Here is a 17156-nt window from a genome sequence, read left to right on the forward strand (position 1 = left end):
CATTGTAGGTATTTGACATAAATGTGCATCTGTTTTAGTGGTTAAGTGTTCTGGGTGTGTGTGTGACGTCTTGGGTTCAAGTTTTATCCTTGACAAATTTTGTTATTTTCGAATTTAAGCCCTATCTCTGTTCAGTGGGCTTATTTTTAATTGCTTGCAATTTCATATCAGAATGAGCCTACTGGTTCAAGTGGTAAGGGGGTTAGTGTGTTAGTGGCCCTGTGTTCGAATCCCTGTGCAAGCATGGGTAATTATTTTTGCTCGGCTTTATGATAGAGTTTCAGTTCTATTAGAAATCTGAGTAATGGGTGGTTAGGATGTGAATTAGTGGGGAGTTATCACAATATTGCAAAAAAATATATATTGTTTCTCTCTCCCCAAGAACATCTGACGTTAGTTTCTATCCCTGCCATTATTTCCTTTTCCTCTACCTTCTTTCATTTTTGTTTCTTCTTTTGGATCGTGTTTCCGCTTCTCATTAATTCGGTGTTTTCCAATATTCTGGTAAGTAAGACTTTAGTATCTGTAGCATAGTTTTACAACACGTTGGTGTTGGCATTTTGATATGTAAGTGAAGAGATTGATTTTTGCATATTTATGGTATAGGAGAAGGTGGTGTTTGGTGAAGTTTCACTTTGATAGCCTAAATTGTGCTGGGGTCTGTTTGAGTCATCGGTAAGTCTTGTGCATTATTTTGGGTTATGTATCAATTCGTAATCGACTATTAATTGGATGTTTGAACGTTATGTTATAGGTTTTGAAGGCTTTAAAGTGGTTTCATAGCATAATCGTACCAGGTGTGTACTCAAAATGCAAAAAAATGAGTGTCAGCAAAAGCCAAAAAACCATACTGTTGACCCCACACGGGCATGTGGTCACCCATATGGTAGACCGTGTGTGAGAACACAACTGTGTGGTCGACGAACGCATGGCCGTGCGCAGCACACGGTAGTGTAGTGGCTTGAGTGTGGCCGTGTGGCTACACGGGTTAAGCCGAGTTGGGCGTATGGGCCCACATGAGTATTATACACAGGCGTGTGGATTCTTGGACCAGGCTGTGTGGGTTATACGGGCAAAGCCAATCTGGGCGTGTGGGCTACACGAGCATGTGGGCCCAAAATTTTGAAATTACTCCAAAGGTCTCACGGGTCATCCCAATCGACTGTGGGCCTACCGTAGGGTCAGTAAAGGCTAACCAAACCCTAAAACTGTAGATCTGGTAGACTGATAATCTGTTCTGAGTATGATTATGCCATGCATATCTGATTATTTTGATATCTGTACATAGCATGTTGAGCATGTCTATTATGTGTTCTATATTTGTTCTATATATGGTGGTGGGGTGGGTTTTGTATTAATGGAGGAAGTATTCTATTCGACAATCATTGCCTATTATCTAAAAGCTTAGCTGCATTATTTCTAACACGTGTCGTAATGGCACAACATGATGTGTAGGAATGGGTTGGTGTTTTTAACCCCACATAGTATGTTGAGATGGTTAAAGATGGTTGTAGAGGATGGGGGTAGGATTTTGATTGTCTGATTCTATTTACTGTATCTGTTTCTGTTGCTAACTATGTATATGATTCTGTATGATTGCATACTTAATTCTATTGGGTTACACACTGAGTTTCATAAACTCACATCTGTTTGCCTGTACTGTCAGGTAATCCACACTCTTAGGCGAATTGGTGCAGTAGGGACTCGACGATGACCACTCTTCTGTGAAACCGTTTAGAATTATTAATTTATGGTTTATTTAATAATTTAGGATCTAATTCAGAGAGTTTTAATTTTTGGGGCTTTTTAGACTATTTTGGTTTTTAGCTTGATTTGGTTTGATATGCTCGATATGTTGCATACCTGATAAAATATTTTATAGAAACGGATTTTACACCAGAAAGAGGTTTTCTAAAAATACAGTACAGATTTCTAAAATGTTCTTGTTTTGTTTAACTTCTGCTGTAATAAATGTTTTGGCAAATGAATTGTTAAAATAATGTTTTCTGTAATCAACATGAAGGAATGTGAGTTTTATTAGTGATTAGTTAATGGAATCAACTTGTTTTCAAAACCCATTCTTTATGACATCTTAGGTTTCAGCCATAACGTCTAGGTCGGGTTTGGGGTGTTTATTTAGTGGTATCAGAACCAGGTTATAAAACTCGGTGTCTCAGAGTCCCTCGGCTGGGGACAACGCACTGTCCCAAGCCATGCTGAGGATATTGGAGAATGTCGTTGGACCCCATTTTGGAGCTGGGGGCCGAGGGTCAATAACTGAACGACTTTGGTCCAATGGTGCTAAGTTGTTTAGGGGTGTCACTAGAGCCGCCCCTAGTGTGACTGAGTACTGGTTGGAGGTCACAAAGAGGATTATTAACGACTTAGATTGCACTCCCGAGCAGAAATTTAAGGGTGGAGTTTCCTTGCTTCGTGACGAGGCATATCAGAGGTTGTTAACGGTTGAGGAAGGTACTCAACCTGAATGTTTGACTTGGAATTTTTTCAAGATTATTTCAAAGTAAGTACGTAGAAGCGATCTATATGGATGCTCATAGGCGTGAGTTCATGAATCTTACGCAAGGGGATAAATCAGTGGCCGATTATGAAGCCAAGTTTCTAAGATTGAGTCGCTACGCTCGAGGCATGATGGCATTGGAATATGAGAGGTGTGTTCGGTTTGAAGATGGGTTAAGAGACAATCTGAGGGTATTGATTGTTCTGTTAGAGGTGCAATGTACTGTTTTTCTAGAAAATTTGTTGGAGCTTTCGTTTTGGAGTTCGACTTAATTCTGGGTATGAATTGGTTGGTTAAGCACCGAGTTAGTTTGGACTGCACAACTAAGAGGGTCGTTTTGAGGACTGAGGATTATAGGGGAGTGGTCGTAGTCGGCAAGTGTCAAGACTATCTGTCCATTGTGATATACGTTCTTGTGGCTGAGAAACTGGTTCGGAAAGGGTGTGAGGCATACTTGGCTTATGTTAGTGTTTCTGGTTCTAGGGACTCTTCTGTTGGGAATATCAGAACTGTAAGAGATTTTCTGGATGTTTTTCCTGAGAAGTTGCCTAGTTTACCTCTGAATAGAGAGGTTGAGTTTGGGATTGAGCTTTTTCCGGGTACGGCTCTGGTGTCTATTGCTCTTTACCTATGGCACCAAAAGAGCTTATAGAGCTTAAGGCTCAACTACAAGAGCTTCTAGACTGTGGTTTCATCCGTCTGAGTGTCTCCGTAGGGAGCACCAGTTCTGTTTGTTAAAAAGAAGGATGGGACCATGATGATGTGTATTGATTATTGACAGTTAAATAAGTTAACCGTGAAGAATAAGTATCCGCTTCCGAGGATCGACGACTTGTTTGATCAGTTCCTAAGGGCTTCAATGTTCTCCATGATTAATCTTCGATCTGGGTATCATCAGTTGAGGGTTAAGGAAGCTGATTTTCATAAGACTACATTTAGGACTTGTTATAGACATTACGAGTTCCTAGTTGTGCCCTTTGGTTTGACGAATGCTTTGGTCACATTTATGGATCTGATGAATCGAGTGTTTTAGCCTTATCTGGATCAGTTTATCGTGGTCTTCATCGACGATATTCTGGTTTACTCTAAGACTGAAGATGAGCATGATGGGCATCTTAAAGTGGTGCTTCAGATTCTCTGAGAAAAGTAGTTTTACACTAAGTTAGTAAGTGTGAGTTCTGGTTGACGAGAGGTAACCTTCTTAGGGTATGTGGTTTCTGCTGAGGGGATTCGTGTAGATCCGAGGAAGATTGAGGCTGTACTGGATTGGAAACAACCTAAGAATGTGTCAAAAATCCCCAGCTTTCTGGGTTGGTGGGTTATTATTGTCGGTTTGTTGAAGGATTCTCTCTGATTGTAGCTCTCTTAACTAAGCTTCTGCGTAAAGGTATGCCATTTGTTTGGATTGATGTACAACAATCGAGCTTCGAGAAGCTCAAGACTATTTTGACTCAGGCTCTTGTTCTGATACAACCTAAATTCAGTAAGGAGTTTGTGATATACAGTGATGCATCGCATGTCGATTTGGGGTGTGTTTTGATGTAGGATGGTAAGGTTGTGGTTATGCTTCTCGGCAGCTTAAGAAACATGAGGGAAACTAATCGATGTATGATATCAAGTTGGCTGTTGTAGTCTTTGCGTTGAAAATCTAAAGGCACTATCTGTATGGTGAGAGGTGTATCATCTACACTAATCACAAGAGCCTCAAGTATCTCCTTACTCAGAAGGAGTTGAACCTTAGGCAACGCCGTTGGATTAAACTGCTCAAATATTATGACTGCACTATAAAGTACCATCCTGATATGGCCAATATGGTGGCCGATGCTCTAAGTCGTAGAGCAATGTTTTATTTGAGGGCAATGTTTGCTCCCCTTAGTTTGTTTGACGATGGGAGTTTGTTGACTGAGTTGCAGGTTAAGCCGACTTGGATTGATCAGATTTGAGATAAATAGTTAGTGGATGAGACTTTGAGTGTGTGGTTTCATTAGGTTGAGAGTGGTACTACTTCTGATTTTGGGTTAAATAATGTTAGTGTGCTATGTTTTCGAGGATGGATCTGTGTGCTAAATGATTCAGATTTGAGATAGTCGATTCTGAGGAAGGCGCATAGTAGCCCTTATGTTATGCACTCCATGGTAATAAGATGTGTCAAGATCTCCGTGAACAGTACTAGTGGCCTGGTTTGAAGTGTGGGGTTACTGATTTTGTTGCCCGATGTCTGACATGTCAGTAAGTTAAGGCTGAGCATCAGTTGCCTTTGGGTTTGTTGTAGCTAGTTAAGATTCCCTTATGGAAGTTAGAACGTGTGATGTTGGACTTCGTTAGTGGGTTGCCCTTGACACTCACTAAGAAGGACTCTGTTTTGGTCATCGTGGATCGATGGACCAAGTTTGGTTACTTCGTTCTAGTTTGGACGAACTATTTGCTGCAGAAGCTAACGAAGCTTTACATTTTAGAGACTGTGAGATTGCATAGGGTACCTGTTTCGATCATTTCTGATAGAGATCTTTGCTTCACATCTCGGTTCTGGAAAAAGTTGCATGAGGCTTTGGGTTCGAGGTTGAACTTCAGTGCTGCGTTCCACCCTTAGACCGATAGCCAATCTGAGAGGGTAATTTAGATAGTGGAGGATATACTTCGGAGCTGTGTGATTGATTTTCGAGGTAGTTGGGAGGATTATCTGTCGCTAGTGGAGTTCGCCTATAATAACAGTTTCCAGGCTAGCATCCAGATGGCACCTTATGAGGCTCTGTATGTTCGTAAGTATCGTACACTGCTATGTTGGACTGAGTTGGGTGAACGTCAGGTTTTAGGTCCTGAGTTGGTTTCTGAGACTAAAGATAAGGTTCCACTGATTCAGGTTCGTCTAAAAGTGGCTTCGGATAGACAGAAGTCTTATACTGATCTGAAGAGGAGAGATATTGAGTACTCTGTGGGGGACTTTGTCTTTCTTAAGGTTTCTCCGTGGAAGAAAGTATTGAGATTCGGTCATATGGATAAGTTGAACTCTAGGTTCATTGGGTCGTATCGGATTCTGAAATGTATAGGACCGATTGCTTATCAATTAGAGCTACCTCCAGAGTTGGACCGTATCCACGATGTCTTCCATGTTTCGATGTTAAGACGGTATCGGTCTGACCCTTCTCATGTTGTTTCTGTTGAGGAGATCGAGGTTAGGCTGGATTTAATCTTTAAGGAGGAGTCGGTTCAGATTCTGGATTGTGATATCAAGGTTCAGAGGAAGAAGTCCATTATTTTAGTGAAGGTTCTGTGGCGGAATCATGGCTCTGAGAAGGCCACATGGGAACTTGAGGACTCGATGCGTCAACAGTATCCTCATCTGCTCTTATTAAGTAAATTTCAAGGTTGAAATTTCTTTTAGGGGTAGAGTTGTAACGCCCTGACCTTCTTATTTTTGTCATTGTAGGTATTTGACATAAATGTGTATCTGTTTCAGTAGTTAAGTGTTCTGGGTGTATGTGAGAGGTCTTGGATTCAAGTTTCACATTTTTGGATTTAAGCCCTATCTCTGTTCAGTGGGCTTATTTTTAATTGCCTACAATTTTATATCAGAATGAGATTGCTAGTTCAAGTGGTAAGGGGGTTAGTGTGTTAGAGGTCTAGTGTTCGAATTGTTGCGCGAGCATGGGTAACTATTTTTGCTCGGTTTTATGATAGAGTTTCAGTTCTATTAGAAATCTGAGTAATGGGTGGTTAGGATGTGAATTAGTGGGGAGTTATCAAAATATTGCAAAAAAAAAAATTGTTTCTCTTTCCCCAAGAACATCTAACGTTAGTTTCTGTCTCTGCCAATATTTCCTTTTCCTCTTCCTCCTTTCGTTTCTGTTTTTCCTTTTGGATCGTGTTTCTGCTTCTCGTGTTAATTTGGTGTTTTTGTAATATTTTGGTAAGTGAGATTTTAATATCTGTAGCATAGTTTTACAACTCGTTGGTGTTGGCGTTTTGATATGTAAGTTAAGGAACTGATTTCTGCATATTTTTGGTATAGGAGAAGGTGGTGTTCGGCGAAGTTTCATTTTGATAGCCTAAATCACGCTGGGGTCTGTTTGAGTCATTAGTAAGTCTTATGCGTTATTTTGGGTTATATATCAATTAATAATTGAGTGTTAATTGGACGTTTGAACGCTATGTTATAGGTTTTGAAGGCTTCAGGAGTGGTTTCGTAGCATAATCGTACCAGGTGTGTACTCGAAACACAGAAAAATGAGTGTCGGCAAGAGCCTAAAAACCATACTGTTTACGCCACACGGGCGTGTGGTCATTCGTGTGGTAGGTCGTGCGTGAGAACACGGCCATGTGGTCGACTAAGGCATGGTCATGCGCAATATATGGCCTTATGGTGGTTTAAGTGTGGCCGTGTAGGCTACACGGGTTAGGTCGAGTCGGGCGTGTGGGCCACATGGGCGTGTAGATTCTTGGGCTAGGCCATGTGGGTCACACTGGTAACGTCAATCTAGGCATGTGGGCCACACGGGCATGTGGGCCTAAATATCTAAAAAAATTTTGAGGATCGCACTGGTCGTCCCAATCGACTATAGGCTACTGTAGGGTCGGTAAGGGCTAACAAAACCCAAAATTGTAGATCTGGTAGACTAATAATCTATTCTGAGTATGATTATGCCATGCATATCTAATTATTCTGATATATGTACATAACATGTTGAACATGTCTAGTATGTATTCTGTATCTGTTCTGTATATGGTGGTGGGGTGGGTTTTGTATTGATGGAGGAAGTGCTCTATACGGCGATCATTGCCTATTATCTGGTAGCTTGGCTGCACTATTTCTGATACGTGTTGTAACGGCACAACCTGATGTGTAGGGATGGGTGGGTGTTTTTAACCCCATATGGTGTGTTGGGATGGTCGAAGATGGTGTGTAGAGGATGGGGTAGGATTTTGATTATCTGATTCTATTTACTGTATCTGTATCTGTTTCTGAATGTATATATGATTCTGTATGATTGCATGCTTAATTCTGTTGGGTTACACACTGAGTTTATGTAAACTCACATCTGTTTGCCTATACTGTCAGGTAATCCACAGTCTTAGGTGGATCGATATAGTAGAGACTCAACGGTGACCACTCTCATTTAGAATTATTAATATATGGTCTATTTAATAATTTGGGATATAATTCAGAGAGTTGTAATTTTTGGGACTCTTTGGACTGTTTTGGTTTTTAACTTGATTTGGTTTGATATGTTCAATATGTTGCATACTTGATAAAATATTTTACGGAAATGAATATTACACCAGAAAAAGGTTTTCTAAAAATATGGTACGGATTTCTAAAATGTTCTAGTTTTGTTTAACTTCCACTGTAATAAGTGTTTTGGCAAATGAACTGTTAAAATAATGTTTTCTGTAATAAACATGAAGGAATGTGAGTTTTATTAGTGATTAGTTAATGGAATCAACATGTCTTCAAAACACATTCTTTGTGACATCTTCGGATTCAACCATAACGTCTAGGCCAGGTTTGGGGTGTTACAACAGAAGCAACTTTGTTCTAAGCCACTCAGTTCAAGCAATTAAAGGGGTGAAGGTCTTGCATCACTTTATCATCATCAAGCTTCTTCCAATTCCTACTAATGGTTGATTGAACCGAACCTTCTAGATGGTGCAGAGGCAAGTGGGCATCCTTGGCAGTGTACTTATCTACATGTAGTTCTACAATCAGCTACTCATTATGACTGTTTTGCATATCTAATTGGCACTGGCGCTCCTATTGCTCCTGAAATTATCGTTGTTGAGCCAGGAATTGATCCTCCATGAGGCGTATTTTTCTAATTATCGTTGTTGAGCCAGGAATTGATCCTCCATGAGGCGTATTTTTCTTTCATCTCGATAAAACGGTGTTGGGAACCAAGAAGTTACTGCTATTAGGAAGTTTGACCGGGTGGAACGATTGCAGAAATGGATTGAGGTTGGGAGGCCAAACAAGAGAACATTTGTTTAATAATGTCATATACAGGATCTTGTAGGGTAACACGAGATGATGGGGTATTGGGAATTGAAGGAAAGGCTATGATGGTGGGGCTAGAAAAAGGAGTGTTAAGGACATTTAGAGCTGGGTAAGGGCTTCTGTGGTGGTAACAACTGGTGAGTTGATGTTTTGGTTTGGGCTGAAAGGATTTCAGTGTTGGTGGCATCATTATCATTCTTCAGGGTGGTGGAATTGACGAGGTTGGTGTCTTTCTTTTTGGGGTTGGGGGTAGCATTGTTCTGATTCTGAGACATTGTTAAATCCATGCTCACCACACCAATTTTTGATACAACATACAATAAGGGAAAAGGAAAATGAGGAGCAATGAGAATATCACAGTGGTACAATGGAGGAAGGACAAGAGGAAAAGCTTATTGAGAAGGTGATTGTTCAAAGTAACTTTAGGGTATTAAAAATTCAATCCCTTCCTCATCATTCATGAAAGTATTTATAAAAAAGGTCCTATTATCTGTTAATATGGCGTAGTAGGATATACATTCAGTCCCGCTAAATGTGTAAAAGATAATCATGAGCACATATCATATGACTCTATCAATTTGAGGTAGTTGTGAATCGACTCTTCATTGTCTTAGAAGTGTACTCACACTAAAAGAGTGTTCATACTTAAAAAGTGGATGCCTTATCATCTTGAAGGTAGTGGATGGTTGGAGGTGTGGAGGACTAATGCCTTTCGTTTCAAGGCAGGTGGTTAAGAGAAACATTTTCTCAAGACAGGTTAATGTAAGGTCAATGTTGTTTGGTCCATTAGGCAAAGGGGTATAACAAAGTTATATTTAATTATTAAAAAAACTATATCTTAAAGTATGGTTGAAACTTAATGATATGGTACTAAGGTAAGCTTGTTTTGTAGTTAAATTTGCAAATGTGTTAGTAAATATATTGATTTATTGGGGTTTAAGGGTAAAAAAAGCCCTTAATAAAAAATGAAAAAAATCAATTGAGCCCTTAAAAATAAAGTTCACCCTATTGAGCCCTTGATGACAAAAAAAAAAAAAATTAACTAGACTCTTCCGTTAATGAAAATCATTAGTTGTTTGGTTTGACCATTAAAACTGCTAACGTGACTTAGTAGCCATGAAGAGACGACACATGGCATGCCACATGGAAGGATGTTGACATGGCATGGAATTTCAATTTTTTTAAAAAATAATAAATATTTTTTAAATAATACAAAAATACTTAATAAACGTTACATCTAGAATGAACTTGGACATACAATTGTCCAAATTCATTTGAATATGGGCAACCATTTGTCCGATTTTGTTTTAGACAGTTCAAAAGTATAAAATATTTATAAATTATAAATAATTATTTAAAAATTCTAAAAGTTATAAAAATATAAAAATTGAAACAAATTCATATTTTAATATTTTTAATTTTATTAATGATGTATATATATTTGAATTTTAAAATATTGAAATTGAAATTTTGAATTATTAATTTTTTTTCAGATTTTGTATATATAAATTATTATGAAAATATTAATAAAAATTATAAAAAAATTAGAATCTAAACTTGCCAACGTGAATTTAAAAAATATTGAAAATTTTAAATATTGTTTGTGACGGGAATGAGTTGAACATTTTTCTCAAATTTAAGTCCTATCTTTCTTCCATGGAAGCATGCATCAATGTAATTTGTTTTAACTATAACTCTTCTATAATTAATTTGTATCGAGTATAGATATCTTCATACAAAAAGCAACATAGAAGCTTGGGCACTAGAAAAGGAGGTATGTGATTTGATAGAGAAAGAGGGCAGCATACGAGAAGGACTTGTTGCAAATGGTGGATCAATATGAAAATAGATTCAATCAAAGCTTATAATTTTTAAATAAACGTTATTAAAATTTTTCAATAATTTTTAATTCACGTTGGGAAGATTATATTCGGATTTTGTATATAATTTTAATAATAATAATTAATATATACAAAATTGAATATAAAAATATTAATTCAATATTTTAATTTGAACTTTTAAAATTCAAATATGTATAAAATTATTAATAAAAATTTAAAACATTAAATTTTGAATTTTGAATTTTTATAATTATTTTCTAATTTTTTTATACTTTTGAGTCATCTAGAATGAATAGGGACAAATGGTTGTCCAAATTAAAATGAACTCGATAACCATGTCTAGGTTCATTCCGCATATAGTTTTTATTAATATTTTTTATTTTTTATAATTTTTTTAAAAAATATTTCTAAAATATTTTTAATATTTTAAAATTGAAACTTTTTGCTGATGTGGCATGTGACGTCAACTCCCTTCCACAAGGCATGCTACGTGTCATCTCCTAGTGGCTATCGTTAATGTCATCACCTTTAACAATCAAATTGGTCAACTAATAGTTTTCGTTAACGGAAGGGTTTAATTGATTTTTTTTGTCATTAAGGACTTAATAGGGCGCATTTTTTTCTAAGGGCTCAATTGATTATTTTCATTTTTTACTAAGGGCTTTTTTTACCCTTAAACCATTTATTGGATATTAATGAATTACCAAGATAGAAATATCAATAATGTCAATAAAAATGATAGCTATATGAATATCGGATGAATTAGGACTAATATCTATTATTAGAAATGTTATTAGTGCTATTGGAATCGTCGTATTATGAATAAGAATAACATATATGGATTGAAGTTCTCAAATCGATGTATCAATAAATGATATGTTTTATCGTATACTTTATTGTGATTGTTGACTTGAATCAATTGCAAACTGCAAGAACAAAGTATGAGAAGAAGTGAGCACTTCTGCAATAACTATGACAACCATAATGAAAATAGGAGATAGCAAAGTTGTTTACACAGTTAGGTTTCCCTATGTCTACGTAGCATAGCTCAATGAGATGAATCCATTATCTTTGAAACAACTATAACCAGTGACCCTAATTCTAACACACCCTAGTAAAGAATCCTCATTTTTGTATATCAAATATTAGACCTTTCACCACAAAATTCTCTCCTGAGAACTTAGCTTGTAAAACCAATCACAAATAGGTTTTACAATCCAATTGCACTCTTACAAATAAGATTCCTTACTGTACAAATAAGTGCTCTCAATAATCAGTACCTAAACCAATACAAGTCTCTCAAATATATAAAGATTTTCAACACTTGCTAACATATTAAAAGATCAAACACAATCCCTTCAAAATAACAACTAAATAGCTAAATACAATATAATATTAATGACAAAAGTAAAAAAAAAAAGATTGGTGTCAGATAAGTTTCAAGTTTCGACTCGATCTGACTCCCCTGATCCAAGGGATTTGATATAGTGAATTTGATCCGATCATTAAGATATGTTTCTCTAAGTGAATTGATCTTGATTGATGGGCTTGTATCACTCCATGTTATCAGCACAACCCAAAGATTTGTTCAATAAATTGTCAATCTTCAAAAAATTGCAAATTTTTGTTTTGTCGTAGTAGTGTTGAAAGTGGAAACTTCCTTAGCACATTGTGGATACTTCAGATATATATAAATTGTCAATCTTCAAAAAATTACAAATTTTTGTTTTGTCGTAGTAGTGTTGGAAGTGGAAACTTCCTTAGCACATTGTGGAAACTTCAAATATATCAATAGTGACAATGGAGTAGTTATACATGTGTAACAATGATTAAATTGTATAAAAAGAATTAAATTATTATTGGCCCTTGTAGACTTCGTTGAAACCAGATAGGTATAGTTAGCATGCCATAAGGTACAACACACTATTGATATGTTTATGTTATTGACGATTAGTGTCTCACACTCAGGAGTATCATTCATATTATGTTATGTTATTGACGATTAGCGTCTCACACTCATGAGTATCATTCATATATTGTGCTTTGTGTATTGGTGTATAGGTGGTTTTAAGTCGTGTATTAACGCACACCAAAGTATCGTTCATATGTTGCACTTGTGCACCTACTGTTCTATTCTATCGTGTATAGGAGTTAGTATCCGTGTACCTGGCTTGAGTGTCCACATTATATACGAAGGGCTAAAATGTATTAAGAATAATAAACATATTAAATTTGTTCATGAATTGAATATTAAATAAATCAAGAGTAGAATTCTTTGTTAGTTGACAAACATACTTAAATGAATACTATATAATATTCATGTATTGAATCTATAATTGATTATATTAAGGTGGTGTTTGGAATTTGGAATTTAGAATTTAGATTTGGATTTTAAAATTTTAGCTTTGGAATTTATGATTTATGAATTCATTATTTTTAAATTCTTTGTTTGGGAATTAAAATATTTGAACTTCAAGATTTTGAATTAATCTACCTTCATTGTTTGGATAACTCAATTTCTTTTTATTTTTATGAATTTTAATGATTTATTTAATAGAACTAAACGGATTGGTCATACCAGTCAAACCAATTGAATTGGTTGGACCCACAAATTGTGACTTAATTAATTCAACCACCAATTCAATTATGAAAACCAGACCGGATCAGCTGGTCAAATCGATTACACTGGGCAATAGTGGACTTAGGTATAAATTGAAAGTCAAGGGTTTAAAATTGAAATTGTTGAAATTTTGGTATAAATGAAAATTTTGAATATTTATATTGTATTAAATTAAATGCACGAAGCTTCGTCACTACTTTCAGAATTGCATCAGACTGGTTGATTAAGCCAATTGGATCAAGAATCAATTAGGGTACCAGTCTAAAATACAAGGTCAGATTGGTTGACTTGTTAATTAATTGAACCAATCAAATTAGCTGAAACGATTGAACCAATTTTATCTATTTTTAAATTTTTTATAATTTATTCAATGCAATTGATTGGATCGAATGAACCGGTTGATTTAGGAACCAATGATTTGATTGTTTTGCCTACTGATCCAAATATAAAAATATTGAACTTCATTGATGATATACTATAAATAAAATTAATTAATTATTGTTTAGATTTTGAAGAAAATGTGAAAGAAAAAAGAACAAAAAAATTCTCATATTGTCACCAAAAAGAAAGTTCTCATATTTTTTTAATTTGTTATCAAAATAAAAAAAATTTCAAATCTAAATCCAATTTTTTTCACCCAAATCATGGTTTCTATACAGACCATAAAAAAATTTACATTGCCTAGATAATCTATTCAACCGTGACCTTGTAATTAAAATAATAAATAGGTTAGGTACCATAGGACATGAATTTAAGATGTAGTCTACGGAACTTGATAGTGTAATTATTAAGTTGTACATGTGTCTCTCTATTTTTTTAAATGGAGCTCATTATTGTAATTGGAACTATGGTATTAATATTGATTAAGGCTAATCTACATAACATTTGTTGTAAATGAACTGAAGAAAAGGCATTACAGACATATTAGTAATTTTCTGAATTGATATTAATTATTTGAGATTGATGGAGTTATCATCAAGTATTTTTATACTTAACGCTTAACGCACCGCTGTTGTCTCTTGTGCATAAGTTGATCGAGTTGATTATAAAGATAAACCATTCCGTCTTTGCCTACAGAGTCACAATCATCTTAATGCAAATTTTGCTATGTTTTGAGTTGTGTTTGATAGCTTTTGGCACCTACATAATAGGTACTTGTACAAGGAATCCTGGTGTGTTTGCTTATGTTATGTTATGAGTTTATATAAAAGCATACCCTTAAGTATAGATTATCCGAATAATGAGTTTAGAAATATCAAGTGACGCTATAAATTAATTGATCTTATAGCGATAGATGATTAATAAAAGGCATATATAATTACTTACAATTTATTGTATCACTCAAAATGTCTCTAGAATTTAAATGTAATGTCCTGACCGAGGTTGTTTTGAGTTTGGGTTAGAGAGTGTTACAAAATAGTTTTCTTTCTAAAAAGAACAAAAACCTTAACATAATTGAAAGTATAGAAAAATTTAGTATTAGTTAATCATTATATTTTTATTTTCATTGAATTAGACGATTCAATAACTTAAAAGAAAAGTTAAATAATGACTAAAATTTTATAAAAATTTAAAAATATATTTAAAATTATTAAAATTAAAAAAAACTAAGGAAAAAAGGAATATTTAAAGAAAACCAACATAATGACGAAGTCTAAATTCTTTTGCTAAAAATGTAAAATTAATTTTTTTAAAAAAGAAATCTAGTTTGCCTGTTTTTAACCTGTTTTTATCTAGTTTGCCTGTTTTTAACCTGTTTTTCCATCCCTAATTTTCGGGTTTTTATCATATTGAAACAGTTCTAACTATTTCTAGTTATATAACACCGATTTGACTAGTTGGACTTATGATTTTGGGTTCAACCCATCGATGTTAATCTAAATTAATCCAGTGAATGAATATAAGAAAAAGAAAATTGACTTAAAAAGCTTCAAACACAACATATAAAATTCCATTTTCTTAAAGTGTAGATACATATCTAAGCATCACACAAATGGAAGCCATAAATCTTGACACAGAAACAGAGGGAAAAAAAAAGAACACAAAAAAGCAAAGGAAGTCCATACACACGAGTTACCCCTTTGCCTGAGCAAATAAACTAGAAGCATCCACGACGCTTGTAAATACCGCAACGTTCAGATCTTATCCGTTGGTTTTTAGCAGGCAGACACGACGCATAGGCGTTTCCTCTATTGCAAGTCACAATAGGGCGCCTACGGATGGCGGCCCGATTTATCAGATATCTGTAGTTGAAAAGCATTCTACCCATACCAAGGTCCATTAACAACTCCGCTTCTATGTGGCTTTCATCAATGGTGACAGTAGCATTCATCTTGTTTGTCAGTGAAGCAAAGCTGGTTGCTTGAGAGGTGCTTGTAATATACAGAAACATAAGGGTAATAAGCGTTATTGAAAACACGGGTGTCGGCAAAAGTTTTCCCATTTTTTTTAATGCAAACTAATGCAATGTCCTTAAGAGGAGTATTTATAGTGCCGAGATGAGGAACATGTGAAAAAAATATCTTGATCATTGTTTTATGGAAAATTTAAGTTGATGACATGTATAATTGCCAGTTGCCTGCCAAATATAGTGCCTGGTTTCAAGATTTTAGCATTTAGGGCTTTTTGGCAATAAAATGATTGAAATATGAATATGCGTATCTTTCACCGCTAGTTCTCGTGAATTTAGTTGATAAATGTAGTATGCATATGTAGTTGGGGGTAAAACGAGTACCATATGAATCGACAATGATTCATTAGCTTCTCTCTTAATTTAGAGCTTGCGAAATTTTGTATTGGGATTTTTCTTTTTCAATAAAAAATGTACATCTCATTAAAATCATAGCATCATCTCGTAGACATATTTCATTTGATTTTTGCGTCCAATAATAATATTTCACATCATTTTATAAAATATATAAATAAAAATAATACATCAATAAACATCAAATTAGTTATTATTATTTTTTTAACTTTAAAAGTAATTTATTTGTTTTTTTAAAAAATTAAAACCGTAAATCCTAACACGTTAGATCTCTTTAAACCTTAAATTCTAAACTAGTCTTTTCCTTAAAATGATAAATCTTAAAAATCTAAATTCTAATACACTATACCATAAATCAGAAATCTAATTGATAAAAAACCATAAACTTTGCATTACTATTATTATTTGTTAATTTTATTTACCTAAGGTTGAAATATTATTAAGTAGAATTGATCTAGTGTTAGAAGGGTATGATATTAATTAAAATTATTAAAAAAATGAAGTGGTACATTTTTATTGAATGCTTAAAAAGTGAATTTTTGTAATATAATTTAAATTCTTTTAATATACAAAACTCTAAATGTCGAGTACTTTTCATAGTCGGCGAAACCTTGATTAATTTTTAATTTCTGTTTCAATTAAGACAGCAATGGACTGCAGTGATCCTAGAGTAGGATGATTGAGGAACTACAAGATAGTAAGCTTAAGAGGATATTTGAACAGAATATAAGGTGATAAGAAATGAGGCGGATGAATGCGGAAGCGGATCATAAAGTTTATCAAAGTCGTAGATTTGATTTAAGGTTCTAGATGTTTAGAAAGAAACTTGGATTTTGACGCAAACTAAAACGTAATCAAATCTAAGTTAGATAAAACAATTAAAATAAATAACTAAGATAATTAAAATAGAATAATAATCTACGATTAGAACAATAAGGAAGAAAATAAAGAAAATAACTAAGATAGATATAAAGATAGAACGTGGTATGTAGAAGTCCTAAGAAGCCTTGAAAATACGAAGAATCCACAACCCCCTTCAAGCGGCTATAATTTTCCTTCTAAGAAAGAAAACTTGATAATAAAAAGTTTGAAATTGATCCTCACAATTTGAAAAAGATTCATAAAAGTACTCTTCTAAAAGAAACTAAGATAAATTCTTAAAAAGAAAACTTAAAAAGAGTTTATTAACTCAAAAAGAAGTTGAATAATAATAAATTGAATGAATTGTGTGCAATTCAAAGACCTATATATAGGCTTGCTAAATAAATCTAAATAAAACTCTTAAATATACTAGAACTCTAATTTAACGTAAATAAGAGTAATTTTAAACTAAATGTTCTTGTTAACATAAAATTCATAAATAACTTCAAAATATTTAATAATTATAAAAAATTTAGAATAAAATAATACGAGATGATATATAT

At 34.4% G+C, this 17156-nt stretch overlaps 1 protein-coding gene across 1 annotated transcript; it reads left to right on the forward strand.

Moving 5' to 3' along the window:
• Window positions 1–2213: 2213 nt before the first annotated feature.
• LOC108476839 (uncharacterized) lies at window positions 2214–3659 on the forward strand. Its single transcript, XM_017779199.1, has 5 exons — window positions 2214–2472; window positions 2585–2669; window positions 2753–3128; window positions 3300–3422; window positions 3567–3659. Exons 1-5 carry the CDS (start codon window positions 2214–2216, stop codon window positions 3657–3659), a joined length of 936 nt encoding a protein of 311 aa, XP_017634688.1.
• The last annotated feature ends 13497 nt before the right edge of the window (window positions 3660–17156 follow it).

This window comes from Gossypium arboreum, chromosome 7, assembly GCF_025698485.1.
Source record: "Gossypium arboreum isolate Shixiya-1 chromosome 7, ASM2569848v2, whole genome shotgun sequence".
NCBI lineage: Eukaryota > Viridiplantae > Streptophyta > Magnoliopsida > Malvales > Malvaceae > Gossypium > Gossypium arboreum.

Coding starts and splice junctions, on each gene's coding strand:
- LOC108476839 (XM_017779199.1), top strand. CDS start 2,214: ATGCTGAGGATATTGGAGAATGTCGTTGGACCCCATTTTGGAGCTGGG. Junction 2,670..2,752: donor ATGGCATTGGAATATGAGAG/GTGTGTTCGGTT, acceptor CTGTTTTTCTAG/AAAATTTGTTGGAGCTTTCG. Junction 3,423..3,566: donor CTGGGTATCATCAGTTGAGG/GTTAAGGAAGCT, acceptor TATCTGGATCAG/TTTATCGTGGTCTTCATCGA.